General features: G+C 45.3%; 1 protein-coding gene across 2 annotated transcripts in view; it reads left to right on the top strand.

Moving 5' to 3' along the window:
• AP2A2 (adaptor related protein complex 2 subunit alpha 2) overlaps window positions 1-14,679 on the top strand; it is a 72,427-nt gene that overhangs the window by 33,510 nt on the left and 24,238 nt on the right. For both annotated transcript variants that reach the window (XM_073554353.1, XM_073554352.1), the window contains exons 4-7: window positions 755-948; window positions 1,480-1,609; window positions 3,963-4,064; window positions 4,382-4,490. In XM_073554353.1, coding sequence (XP_073410454.1) covers window positions 755-948; window positions 1,480-1,609; window positions 3,963-4,064; window positions 4,382-4,490 — 535 coding nt within the window. The remainder of the gene's footprint in view (window positions 1-754; window positions 949-1,479; window positions 1,610-3,962; window positions 4,065-4,381; window positions 4,491-14,679) is intronic.

The raw sequence follows: 14,679 nt of genomic DNA, 5'->3' as shown, positions 1-14,679 counted from the left end.
CTAGGAGCCGCTGTAAAGGGGGTTTTACACATAGTGATATCGCTATAACGTCACCGATTTTGTGACGTTATAGTGATATCGCTAGCGATATCGCTGTGTGTGATACTTGCCTCCGACCGGCTCCCCCGCTGTCCATCGCTGATCGCGCGAGAATGTCCGGCTCCATTTCTCGTCGTCCACTTCCTGCTGGGCTTCCTGCTGGTGCCGACGAGCGACGCGTGGACACGGGCGGGAGGACGTCAGGATCGCTGTGTGTGAAAGGTGAGTATCGTGCGCTGCATCGCTGTGAGATCTGCCTGTGTGACAGCTCACTAGCGATCATTTAGCGATGCACCAGCGATCTTGACCGAGTCGGATCGCTGGTGCATCGCTAAATGTAAAGGGGCCTTAAGAGACCCATTGCTGGACCTGAGAAGGGTGAGTGATCAGTTTAAACTACAACCATGGGATGGAAAAACCCCTCTAAAGTGAGTGTTTGCGTGGGAATCCAATTTTTTTATTTTTTTAAAGCAGTAGAGCCTTGATTTAACAATCTAAATTAATATTAGAGGTCTTTAATATTGTTATATTGAAGGTCATATCAGTGGGGGATTACCTCCTTGTGCCCCCACAGATCAGATAATTGAGGAAGCTGCATCCCCTTTATTTTCAGGAACAGCGCCATGCATATTTTAGTGGCCGTGGCTGGTACTGCAGCTGAAGCACATTTTATTTTCTACAGGGGTACTAACTATTCACTGGCTGCTTTTTTCAGGGTTACCTCTTCATCTCAGTGCTGGTGAACTCCAACAGTGAACTCATCCGCCTCATTAACAACGCCATCAAAAATGACCTGTCTAGCCGCAACCCCACTTTTATGGGACTGGCTTTGCACTGCATCGCCAATGTCGGGAGCCGAGAGATGGCAGAAGCCTTTGCCGGAGAGATTCCCCGGATTCTGGTTGCTGGGTAAGACCTTCTTTAGTGAAGATACAGTATCTGGATTTTGGAGATTTTTGGTCCTTTCAGATTTGGATCATTGTGCTCTTTTATTTGTGTTGTCAGGCTCTGCTTTGGTTTTAAACCAATTTCTGTGCATTTTCGGCAAGCTTACATGAAGGCATCTGTGAGTGTAAAGTTCATAATGTGCCAGGGGTCTAATTTCAGAAAATATGTAGGTATAGAGAGTATGGTTTCATTGTGTAATCCAGATTTTATTTGTATATGCCAAAAATGTGAAAAGTTGAGGGCCAAATAATGGAGTCCAGAAGACCTAGAGGCAACGTGTGGGGTGCGGTCTCATCATGATGACCTTGTAAGGATTCTTATTGCCAAATACATCCTTAAATCTATCATTGTTACTGATCAGACGATGTAAAAAGGATTAGATTTAGTGATTTGGGGCCACCTAAATGTAGGACTTTCAGGACCATGCTGCATCTCTTCTGAACCGCAGTGTGCCCATCGATGTGCCCACTTTTGTGATGTTACTTCCTTTAGGGACACAATGGACAGTGTTAAACAGAGTGCTGCTCTCTGTCTACTGCGCCTCTATCGCACGTCTCCAGATCTTGTGCTCACCAATGAGTGGACCTCACGGGTGGTTCATCTTCTCAACGATCAGCATCTGGTAAGTGGATTTCGTTGTGATTAGTTATGAGCGAACATGCTGGGATAAGGTGTTATCTGAGCATGCTCGGGTGCTACCTGAGTGACTTTGATGTGCTCGAAAAATATGTCTGAGTCCCTGCACACATCCCCAATGTTGAAGATTGTTATTTTAAGTTGTTGCTGGCAATAGGAAACAACTGGTGCGTCAGTGGCAACGGCCTGGCCGTGCAATATATTTGGGATTACCTCGTCTGTGGCTTATTTGTGGGTTCCTGTCCCGGTGAAAAGTAAAAACCCGAAGATGGTAAGTGGATGCTGGTCAGGAACAAGCGGTGATGGTTATGTACTCGGGTGTCGGGTTAGAGAAGTTGAAAAGAGACGCTCTGGCCGGTAGCGACCTGGATGCTCGGCAGGAAAATGTATGACACTGTTGGACAGCGTGTGACGTCACTGAGCTAGGCTACGGAGCCTGGCTGGAGCCAAAAACAACCAACGCGTTTCGAAGGCAAGTCGACCACCTTCGTCAGGGTTTCCGCCCCCCCCTCCCCATTCTAGCTGCTATATATAGTGTTGTACAACCATACAACTTGTTAACTCCTGATGTGCCGCAGCCCCCGTGAATCAAATGGACCGAAAAGAATCCCAGATACTGAATGGGGTTGAATTAGACAACAAGTAACAAGCACCAGAACCCATTGCAGTGTCACTGATGTGTGTCAACTAGTAAGTTTTTTTTTTTTTTTTATATATATATATATATATATATATATATATATATATATATATATATATATATATATAATATATGTGTATATATGTATATTTTGATTCAAGAAGCCTCTATACTTTAAGGTATGAAATTTATCTCCTCTTTGGGTGTGGATATTTTTTTCATTTGCATTAACCCTCAAAGCACTGCCATTCTCTTTTGTGAATTTGTGGAAAGTGTTGGGGGGGTACCTGAGAAACTTGGTGTAGCTTTTGTTTTGAGTGTCACTGATGTGTTCTTTTATATACGTTTCACACCTTGTAATATGCAGACTTTACATGTAAGAACAAGTGATAAAGGAATTTTTTATACTTATATACTTTATATATTTATATATTGTTGGAAGTAGGAGTGCAGGGTTATGTATTTACCATATAGGTGCACACACCGCTCCATTTTTTTACCACGTTTGAAAGAACCACTTTTCAGAAATATTATTTTTATTGGTGTGATTGTCTAACAAACAGGCAATCCCAGCATGTGTTGCGTCTAACGGCCACGAGACATGCCGCTGCGGGGACTCGAACATATTATTCGAGCATGCCGAAGATACTCTTACACCCGAGCATGCTCAGAAAACACCTTATCCCAGCACAGTCACTCATCAAGATTATTTATGTATCCAATGAAATGATTTGATAGCATCTGCTTAATAAGGCATATGGACACTCGGAAGGGAAAGTTTCCCAATTTCAGGACCACTGTTTTTATTAGTCAAACACAGTGACGCTCTGATTTACACTTGCTCCCTCCCAGTTAAGGCAGGTTGCTGCGGATTTTGGACCACCACCATGCAAAAACCACAAAATCAGATATCGACTTAAGTCCCAAATATAACAAAACTCTCTTAAAAAAGAGGCCCTCTACTATTTACACGAGCGTTAATTGATCAATATTAAAAAGGAGGGCTTATGTCATGCATAGGCCACAAAAATGGGCAATAAGCCGTCTGACCCAAATTTTGGCCTAATGGTTTCACTATCTTGCCGCGGAGGTTGGCACCCTACAAAGTGGTATGGCGCCCCGGCTCAATGTCTGCTCTCCCTCAGTGACCCTACATGACGCCTTTTGAGGAAAACCTATATATGTAAAAGGGGTTTACAAGTTATACTATATTGATGACCTATCCGTAAGATAATTTTAAGATTAGTGGGGGTGTCTCTTGGACATAAATCAATCGGGTAGAAAGCCGGATGTGCAAATTGAACAGGGCCGCACTATACCGCTTAATTCGATGTGTAGCAGCCGCTGCTGGGTACTGTAGAATATGTCCTATACAAGAGGATCCTATGGAGAGGTCATCAATATCCTGTGACTGGACAGCCCATGTACAAGCTAATGCTAGGGCCTCAGTTTACCTGAAGTGTACAGGTTTCTATTGGAATCCAGTTGGAATCCAGTGCGGCAGCGTCCTCACCATGGATCTGGAATAGTGTTTTGTACGCCCATGGCTATGGTAGAAGTATGAAGACCTGCTATAACCCTTCTCTGTGGAGTCCTGGAGCTAGGCAACTAGAACTGGGCTTGTGCCTTCGTCTAAAGCGGATGCCATCTGGTCATATGGATGTCATTATCTGGATTTTTCTTCTTTGTTGACTTGCAGGGTGTTGTGACCGCTGCCACCAGTCTGATCACTACTTTGGCACAGAAGAACCCTGAGGAGTTCAAGACCTCAGTGTCCCTTGCAGTGTCTCGGCTGAGTAGGGTAACGATGAAACTGTATCCCCGTTTTATGACTTTGGGGTTGTTGAGGAGCATAATTTCTGTACGCTTTGGTATAATAAACAAGGGGGTGTGGCTTAGAAAAAGAGATGGCCTAAAGGGGGGGGGGGTTTGCAAAATTGTCCAAAGATGCATTAAATTCATCATCTAGGATGAGCAGTTTTGATGATTTGGGGTCATCTGGTCTTGGTTTGGAGCTGTCCCAATCTATGAATCTAAGACTGTGCATCAGCCTCCTCTGTGCAGTGCCAATATGGTGTCATCCTCACACTTTCACACTTCATCTGTTTCTGCTTGCAGATTGTCACGTCGGCCTCCACAGACCTACAGGATTATACCTACTATTTTGTCCCCGCTCCCTGGCTTTCTGTGAAATTACTAAGGCTGTTACAGTGTTACCCTCCCCCAGGTAATAATTGGTGCTTACACAGCCGCATAACCTAGTAATTGGATGTGACACATTTGTATGAGGTGTCTCGATGCTGCAAACTGAAAACTAAATCATGTCTTTCAGTCTTTGATACTCATCTAACTGAACATATTTGTGCTGAGCGATTTTGATTTTGGGATGGCAGTAATGCAGACAGCTGTAGTGACGGTGCACTCCTTCTGATGTGGCGGTGTAACTGCTTTTGCTTGCAGCATCGGAGAGTGCACAGTTCAGGCCAGCGGTGCAGTGATGCCTCTGTCCAATCAGTGGGGGAGCGCATCGCCATTAAACAAGTAGGAGCTGAGGGGCTGCGGAGCAGTGCGCTCTTAATCGAGAATCTTTTTATACACTTAAAAAGTGGTTGCCCCATGTTCTCGATTAAGAGCGCACTGCTATTAGATCATTACTTTGAATTATACAAAACAATGTAGTACGTTTGCTAACCTCTTAGGGTATGTCCCCAGAGTGGAAAAACAACTTTAATTTGCTCAGGGGTCAGTGGCTGAAATCCAAAGCAGAACCTCAGATTTTGGCTGCAAATTTTCAGTTTTAATTGACGGGGGCTACCTATCCTCTACTGTGTGGTCTTTCTGAAGGATGAGCAATCGGGAAAACCCCATGTGGACCAGTGTTTGGGACCAGTGTAAGGCTCGTAATGGAAGTGACGCTTGTACGCTTTTGCAGCTGACGTTTTGCATAGTAGTTTTGCTCAAGTTCTTACTAGATTTTCTGTTGTATGGTCATGTTCATAAATCTCATAAAGAGGAAACACTTATCTGGTGGCAGTAGTCTTCAGATGTTGGGGGACCTCCCATTCTTGAGATTATGCCTTCTAACCTCTGGACTGATCAAAATTTTGACACCTGTGGGTATGCCAGGGATGTATGAGATGGTAAGAACTATTTAAAGGATGTCTTTAAAGGGAATTTGTTACCAGGTTTTTGTTGCCCAATTCAAGAATAGCATGATGTAGGGGCAGATACCCTGATTCCAGTGATGACACTTACTGGGCTGCTTGCTGCAGATCTCATTTAAAATTTTTCTCTCCTGATCTAGCAGTTTTCTGAATGCTGCGCTCTGGTATAACCCCACTCACATCACCAGTTGGCAACTTTCTGCTTATGCACAATGTAAGCAAAAAGCTGCCAATCAGTGTTGTTGGCGAGAGGTTGAACTATGGGACAGCAGTCATCTAGTGATGATCTCCTCCTAAGTGATTTTGAGCAAAACTATAGCAAGCAGCCCAGTAAGTGACACATTGCTGGAATCAGGGTCTCTGCCTCTACATTGTGTTGCTCTCAGATTACTAAGCAAAACATTCATTTGAAAGGAAACTACACATGAAAAGTGCAAATTAGGGAAAACAAAATTTCCTTTAATGCCTTTCCCTTTTGGAAGTGCATTGAGCAGCAAGGTGGTGTGCTGGTGAAAGGGGAAAAAAACAAAAAAACAAAACAAAAAAAAACCTCTTTTAAATCTTCTACCTGAGCGAGTGTGAACGAGCTGAGTGTGACCTGAGCGTAAGTGCGAACTGTGGTAAGTGTGTGACTTGAGATTCTGTGAAGAGGTGTTTGGAAAACCTATAACAAATACCTGTGTGAGTTGCTGAATTGTAGGTTGCTGAGTGCTTTCTACCTGTTCAATTTTTGGGGGGCTTGGGGGCTTGTTTAACCTATTTTTTCTCTCTACAGGGTTAATCTCTTATTTTACTATCTGTTTTAAGGGTTAACTATATCGCATTTAAATCTTGAGGTGTAACTATATTCACAAGGGGTTAATTAAGGGTGGGAGTTCATACAGTAATTAAGGGTTTATAAGGGGCAGCTGGTTGGGGCTCAACTCCTTTTGGAAGTGCATTGAGCAGCAAGGTGGTGTGCTGGTGAAAGGGGGAAAAAAAACAAAAAAACTCTTTTAAATCTTCTGCCTGAGCGAGTGTGAACGAGCTGAGTGTGACCTGAGCGTAAGTGCGAACTGTGGTAAGTGTGTGGCTTGAGATTCTGTGACTTTGGATTCAGGGAGTTTCCAAGGGAGGTCTTACTGAATTGCTGTTATATTATATTAATACTTTTTTTTTTTTTTTAATTTATTTTTTGCTTATCTTATTGTCTGGTGCAATCCCCATTAGGATGTGCTCCACTATTGCCAATGCCATCCAGTGCACGTCATGCCGCATGTATGCAATCCTTGAACAGCCGGTTGAGGGTGCATACTGCTGTGCGAGATGTGAGCACGTTGTGCATTTGGAAGCCCAGATACTGGATCTAAATGTGCAGCTGGCAACACTGATATTCATAGACAATATGGAAAGGAGTCTTCTGCTCACTGAGCAGACGCTCAATGGGATAGATGAGGGGGGGGGGATGCTAGGTTGGAGCTGCAGGACAATGAAGCAGCTAGCTGGGTGACAGAAGGCGGGGTAGAGGGAAGAGCACCAGGGAGGCTAGTCCTGATCTGGCACACCCCAATAAGTTTGCTAAGTTGGCAGATGAGGGGAGTGTTAGTGCAGGAGTAGCACTGCTGCAGCAAGGCATGTCCTCTGAAAGCCGGAGGAGTGTCTGCTCCAGTAAGGGGAGAAATAGGAGAGCAGGGCAGGCCAGACAGGTTCTGGTAGTGGGAGACTCCATTATTAGGGGAATAGATAGGGCAATCTTTCACAAAGACAGGGATCATCGAACAGTGTGCTGCCTACCTGGCGCTCGCGTCTGACACATCGCTGATCGGGTTGACAGATTACTGGGAGGGGCTGGTGAGGATCCAGCGGTCATGGTGCACATTGGCACAAATGACAAAGTTAGAGGTAGGTGGAAGGTCCTTAAAGATGATTTCAGGGAATTAGGCTGTAAGCTTAAAGCAAGGACCTCCAAGGTGGTATTTTCGGAAATACTTCCTGTACCACGTCAGACAGGCAACGGGAGATTAGGGAGGTTAATAAGTGGCTCAGGAATTGGTGTAGGAAGGAGGGGTTTGGGTTCCTGCAGAACTCGGCCGACTTCTCAGTTGGCTACAGGTTCTACGCTAGGGACGGGCTGCACCTCAATGGGGAGGGTGCAGCTGTGCTGGGGGAGAAAATGGCTAGAAGGTTGGAGGAGTGTTTAAACTAGGGACGGGGGGGGGGAGGGTATTCCTTTTATAGGAGGGGAAGACAGTGCAGCTAGAGACCTGGGCACAAATAATGACATGGGGGGTGAGGTTAGAACAGTTAATAATTTAAGAAAGAATAGAGGTACAGAGAGATACATAAAGTGCATGTATACTAATGCCAGAAGCCTCGCCAACAAGATGGAGGAATTGGAGTTAATGTTGTTGGAACATAATTATGACATGGTGGGGATATCTGAGACATGGCTGGACGAGAGCCATGACTGGGCTGTTAATTTACAGGGCTATAGTCTGTTCAGAAATGACCATACAAATAAGCGAGGGGGAGGCGTGTGTTTATATGTAAAATCATCCTTAAAACCCATCCTTCGTGATAATATATATGAATCTAATGAAAATGTAGAGTCTCTGTGGGTAGAGATAAGGGGAGGGAGGAAAAATAATAAATTACTGATAGGGATTTGTTATAAGTCTCCCAAAATAATGGAAGCAACAGTGAATATCCTCATAAAGCAAATAGATGAAGCTGCGACTCAAGGAGAAGTCATTATTATGGGGGACTTCAACTACCCTGAAATACATTGGGGAACTGAAACCTGCAGTTCCAGCAAAGGTAATAGGTTTCTGACAACTATGAGAGACATTTACCTTTCACAACTGGTTCAGGACCCAACAAGAGGGGGGGCACTGCTAGACCTAATATTAACCAACAGGCCAGACCGCATATCAAATGTAAGGGTTGAGGGTCACTTGGGTAATAGTGATCACAAATTAATAAGTTTTCATGTATCCTTTAGTAAGATGTGTAGTAGAGGGGTTACAAGGACACTAAACTTCAGGAAAGCAAATTTCCAACGGATGAGAGATGATTTTGGTGGAATTAACTGGGACGATACCCTGAGACATAAAAATACACAAAGAAAATGGGAGACGTTTATTAGCTTCTTGAATGGGACCTGTGCACAATATATACCGTATGGGAATAAACATGCGAGAAATAGGAGGAAACCACTATGGCTAAATAGAGCTGTAAGGGGCGCAATAAGGGACAAAAGTAAAGCATTTAGCGAATTAAAGCAAGTAGGTAGTGATGAGGCATTAACTAAATACAGAAGATTAAATAAATTCTGTAAAAAGCAAATCAAGACAGCAAAGATTGAGACAGAGAGACTCATTGCCAGAGAAAGTAAAAATAATCCCAAAATATTCTTTAACTACATAAATAGTAAGAAACTAAAAAATGATAGTGTTGGCCCCCTTAAAAATAGTCTGGGTGAAATGGTGGATGAGGAAAAAGCCAATATGCTAAATGACTTTTTTTCAACAGTGTTTACACAAGAAAATCCCATGACGGATAACATGATCAGGGATAAAAATTCTCTGTTAAATGTCACCTGCTTAACCCAGCAGGAAGTACGGCGGCGTCTAAAAATCACTAAAATTGACAAATCCCCGGGCCCGGATGGGATACACCCCCGAGTACTGCAGGAATTAAGCACAGTCATAGATAGACCATTATTTTTAATCTTTAAAGATTCCATAATAATAGGGTCTGTACCACAGGACTGGCGTATAGCAAATGTGGTGCCAATATTCAAAAAGGGGACAAAAACTGAACTTGGAAATTATAGGCCAGTAAGTTTTACCTCAACTGTGGGTAAAATCCTGGAGGGTTTTCTAAAAGATACTATACTGGAGTATCTGGAGAAGAATAACCTCATGACCCAATATCAACATGGGTTTACAAGGGACTAGTCTGATAAGCTTTTATGAAGAGGTAAGTTCCGGACTGGACCAAGGGAATGCAGTGGATGTGGTGTACATGGACTTTTCAAAAGCTTTTGATACAGTGCCACACAAAAGGTTGATACATAAAATAAGAACAATGGGGATAGGGGAAAATATGTGTAGGTGGGTTAAGAGCTGGCTCAGGGATAGGAAACAAAGGGTGGTTATTAATGGAGCACACTCAGACTGGGTCACGGTTAGCAGTGGGGTACCACAGGGGTCCGTTTTGGGCCCGCTTCTTTTTAACATATTTATTAATGACCTTGTAAGGGGCATAGAGAGTAGAATTTCAATATTTGCAGATGACACTAAACTCTGCAGGGTAATCAATACAGAGGAGGACAATTTTATATTACAGGAGGATTTATGTAAACTAGAAGCTTGGGCTGATAAATGGCAAATGAGCTTTAATGGGGATAAATGTAAGGTCATGCACTTGGGTAGAACGAACAAGATGAATAATTATGTGCTTAATTGTAAAACACTGGGCAAAACGGTCACTGAAAAAGACCTGGGTGTATGGGTGGACGACAAACTCACATTTAGCGGCCAGTGTCAGGCAGCTGCTGCAAAGGCAAATAAAATAATGGGATGCATTAAAAGAGGCATAGATGCTCATGAGGAGAACATAATTTTACCTCTATATAAGTCACTAGTGTGACCACACTTAGAATACTGTGTACTGTTCTGGTCTCCGGTGTATAAGAAAGACATAGCTGAACTGGAGCGGGTGCAGAGAAGAGCGACCAAGGTTATTAGGGAACTAGGGGGTCTGCAATACCAAGACAGGTTATTACACATGGGGTTATTTAGTTTGGAGAATCGAAGGCTATGGGGTGATCTTATTACAATGTATAAATATATGCGGTGACAATACCAAGAGCTTTCTAATGATCTTTTTACTCTTAGACCTGTGACGGGGACAAGGGGGCATCCTCTACGTCTGGAGGAAAGAAGGTTTAAGCATACTCACAGACGCGGATTCTTTACTGTAAGAGCAGTGAGACTATGGAACTCTCTGCCATATGATGTTGTAATGAGTGATTCCCTACTAAAATTTAAGAATGGACTGGATGCCTTTCTTGAAAAGTATAATATTACAGGGTCTATACACTAGTTACCTTAATATTGCGTTGATCCAGGGAGCAAGTCTGATTGCCGTATGTGGAGTCAGGAAGGAATTTTTTTCCCCAATGTGAAGCTTACTTGTTGCCACATGGGTTTTTTTTTGCCTTCCTCTGGATCAACATGTTAGGGCAAGTTAGGATAGGATATGGGTTGAACTAGATGGACTTAAAGTCTCCCTTCAACCTTAATAACTGTTATTATGTTACTATGTTCTATATGTGTCCCATGAGGTTGGCCAATTCCCTCTGTATGTTTCTCACTATCTTGTATCTAGCTGAAAGGGAACTGGCCGCAGCCCAATCCCCATGCTCAGTGGGGGGCAAATCATGTCTAATCCTACCCCTCTTTGTCCTCATGTGGCTGTCAGTCAGAAATGGAATAAGTCTCTGCAAGATTCTTTCAGGACTGTTTTACTTCAGGGGCTTCCAGAAAAGGAATGGGTGCAACTTATCTCCTGTCTAAAGTGACAGTGGTCTGGTCACAGAGACCCCTCCAGATAGTTATAAAGAAGCGTGTACATGTGTCCATACAGATGTGTGTGTGTGTGTTTGTGTCAACACACGTGTCCATACAGAGGTTTTGCGCTGGGTTGTCAACAGGTTTTGCATGGGGGAGTGAACATACGTGTCCATGCAGAGGTTTTGCATGGGGGAGTGAACATACGTGTCCATGCAGAGGTTTTGCCCTGGGTTGCCAGAGGTTTTACGCGGGGGTGTGAACACACATGTCCATGCAGGGGTGTGAAATGCTGTTACTTGTTGTCCCCCCAAAAAATGAACTCGTAGAGCATGTTTATCTCCTGACGTGTCATTTGTGCTCCTCATCTGTGACCTCTAAACAATAGACACACAACGTATGGCCAGGATGCGTTCTGATGCCTGCGTTGTGTAAAACCCTTTGTGATCTGTCATCTGCACATCGTCTCCGCCGCTGCCTGTTTTATATTGGAGACACTACAAAGATTTGGGTCTGCTCACAGTTGTAGAATATTCCTTTCCCAGATTCAATCTGTTACTATTTGGGCCTGTTTCACACCATGTTTTCTGTTATAGTTGACATATTTGTATCTTATCCCAACACTTTACCTCCACTGCCATTTCTCATTTTTGTGTTTTTTATTTTTTTCCGTCTAAGAGCCATAACTTTTTTTCTTTTATTTTTACGTCATCGTTATATCAGGGTTTTTTTTTTTTTTTTTTTCCCTTCGGACAAGGTCTAGTTTTGAATGACACCATTCATTTTACTATATAATGTACTGAAAAGCAGATAAAACGTAAATGAAATTCGTATTTTTCACCATTTATTTGGGTTTTCATTTACCGCATTAATTGTGCTCTAAAATGGCATTTTGATTCTTCAGGTCAGTAAAATTTATGGCAATGCCAAACTTGGATATTTTTTTTAGTAGTTAAAAAAAAAAAAAAAAAAGTTTAAAAATGAAGCACAAAATTGTCGCAGTTTTCTGAGACTGTAGCATTTTTTATTTTTCAGTAATGTAGCCGTGTGAGGGCTTGCTTCATTGCATGGCGGGCTATCCTTTTCAGTGGTATTTTGGGATACCACATTTTGATGACCTTTTCTCCTTCGTCTCAATGGGGGACACAGAGACTGTGGGTGTATGCTTCTGCCGGTAGGAGGCTGACACTAAGTGGGGAAAAAAAGAGGTTAGCTCCTCCTCCGCAGTATACACCCTCGCCCCTATTGCGGGCGGAAATCCGTTTTTTGCTTAGTGTCCTATGGAGGCACACAGTCTGGATCTCTCCAGACTATTTTTTTCTAGTTTACTATGAAGATGAGACATGGGCGACGGATCCTATTGAAAGGGTCCGATCTCCCCAAACCATCAACGGGCGAGCACACGTTGAGTATAGTCTCCGCGTATACTTTCCCGCACCGAGGGACATATCTGGGACTTTTCCCCAGACTTCTATTTTTGTTTGTTATTTTATGAAGATGAGACGGGCAACGCATCCTATTGAAAGGATCCGATTTCCCCAAACCATCAACGGGCGAGCACGTGCGAGTATCCCTCCACGTATCCTTTCCCGCGACGTGGGACATTATGCCAGACTTAGCCCTGTCCACCCCTAGGTATTGAAACCATGGGCTTGCACAGAGGCACAAGACTAGTCTGTGCGGCCCCCACTGCTCCACCAACGCTAGACGGCGGTGCTGCAAGGTGGCGGACGGTCCCTCTCCTCACCCCCTGAAGGGGTTAGATGGAGCTAGGGTGCCTGCACCGTCCTATTTTTTTATCAAAGACCCCCTCCCCCCCTCACATACCTGCGTTCAGGCTGAAGAGGATCATCGGTGAGGAGAGGGTCGGGGAGGGCTCCTGCGAAGATTTCGGGCTGGAGCCCACAGCCGCAGCACGCCTCGCGTCGTCCACTAGCCATGCAAGTGAAGGGCTGGATCCGTCAGGACAAGAATGCTGCGCCGGTCAGTAGCGCCACTTTTGGTACCGCACCCACCCCACCCCGGTCGGGTAGGGGAAAAATTGAGGCTTCGGCTGGAGCTAGGCCGTGGCCGCAAGTTCCGCCCTCGGGGCCGCGTGTCACTTACGGCAGCCCGCCCCGCACTCGGCGGCATCAAAAATCGAGGCCCCGGCTTCGGAGCACGGGTTAGGCCGCAAAGTGGGAGTACCGCCCCTAGAGCGATTTTGTAGGCTGGTGCGCGCCACAGATGTCGGCGCGTAATTTAAAGGAAGCATCCAGGTCGGGGGGGGGGGTGCGCAGGACTGGGGTAAGTGCTGCCCGAGAGGCCACGCTATAGGGAGAAACGAGGGGCTACCTCTTCCCCATATCCCCAGCAGCGGACAGATACAGCATGTCCGAAAAAAAAAAAAAAGGCAAAGACGCACACGTTCTTTTACGCGGCATGCATCTCTTGTCGGGCTGCGTTTCCGTGGGTGCAGAGCAAGCATTTATGCGAAGCCTACGAATCCAAACGCGCCCAGGAGCCCTCCCCTGCGACCGCGACCAATGTGTCAAATCCCCCGGAGTGGGCCCGACCACTGTCACAGTACATGGCGTTGCTTACGAGAGCAATAGAATCCCTGCAAGCCCCAGATGGGGGCAGGGACAGTGTCTCGCCGCCTTTAGAGGGAACCTCCACCTCACAGGAGCCTCCGGCCTGCAGGGGCCACCCTCACTCCAGGCAGACCCGGGGGAAACTAATCCACACGGTGTCGCCCAGTCCATCCGGTGCCTTCGGCATCCGCAAGATCTGCTTCTCGCTCCCCGTCACCAGTGGTTGATAGTGAGCAGACCTCAGATTGCGACTCAGACGAGCCCATTGACCTGGACACTCCAGAGTCACGTGAAACAGTGGACAGCCTCATAGAAGCCATCAATCAGACCCTGGGGATTTAGGATGATACCGCAGCGGCTACGGGGCATAAAGTGGCATCTAAACGAGTGAAGCGGCCACACAGAATTTTTTCCTCTCACCCTGAGTTTGAGGACATAGTGCAGCGGCACAGAGAACGTCCAAAACGGCGTTTTTCTCGGGTTAAAGGGCACTCGAAACGCGTTATCCGTTTGCTCCGGACCTCAGTAAACAATGGATGGAATCCCCGATAGTGGATCCTCTGGTTTCACGCCTGGCCACTAAGACCATGTTATCTGTCCCTAGGCTTTCCTCGATTAAAGATCCCACGGACTGCCTTATTGAGAGCCTAGCTCGTTCAGTATATGAGGCGTCAGGGTCTGCACTCGCTCCCTCGTTCGCAGCAACTTTGGTAGCCAAGGCTATGATATCATAGTCAGAAACATTAAACATGGTTGCGCAGGAGCAGGATCTACCTGCAGAGATCTCGGAGGTCAAAGGTCAGATGACGATAGCCGGAGATTATGTATTGAATGCGTCTTTGGATGCGGCCAATTGTTCAGCACTTGCTGCCGCTAATACAATCTCTATCTGAAGAGCCCTATGGTTGAGGACATGGCGGGCCGATTCTACTTCCAAGAAGTCCTTGACTTCCCTGCCTTATCAGTGCGGCCGCCTATTTTTGGATCAACTTATCTCCGACTCCACAGGAGGAAAGAGCGGGTTTCTCCCTCAACAGAAGGTTAAATCGTTTTTTCGTCACCCGGTTCAGGCACGTTTTCGGGCCTTTTGCAGTGCCATCGGCCATTCTAGGCCGGGCGTGACG

This window comes from Dendrobates tinctorius, unplaced genomic scaffold (assembly GCF_039654945.1).
Source record: "Dendrobates tinctorius isolate UK_male_01 unplaced genomic scaffold, ASM3965494v1 ptg000211l, whole genome shotgun sequence".
NCBI classification, from domain to species: domain Eukaryota; kingdom Metazoa; phylum Chordata; class Amphibia; order Anura; family Dendrobatidae; genus Dendrobates; species Dendrobates tinctorius.
The sequence above is the reverse complement of the archived record's forward strand: the minus strand, read 5'-3'. Positions and strand labels throughout refer to the sequence as shown.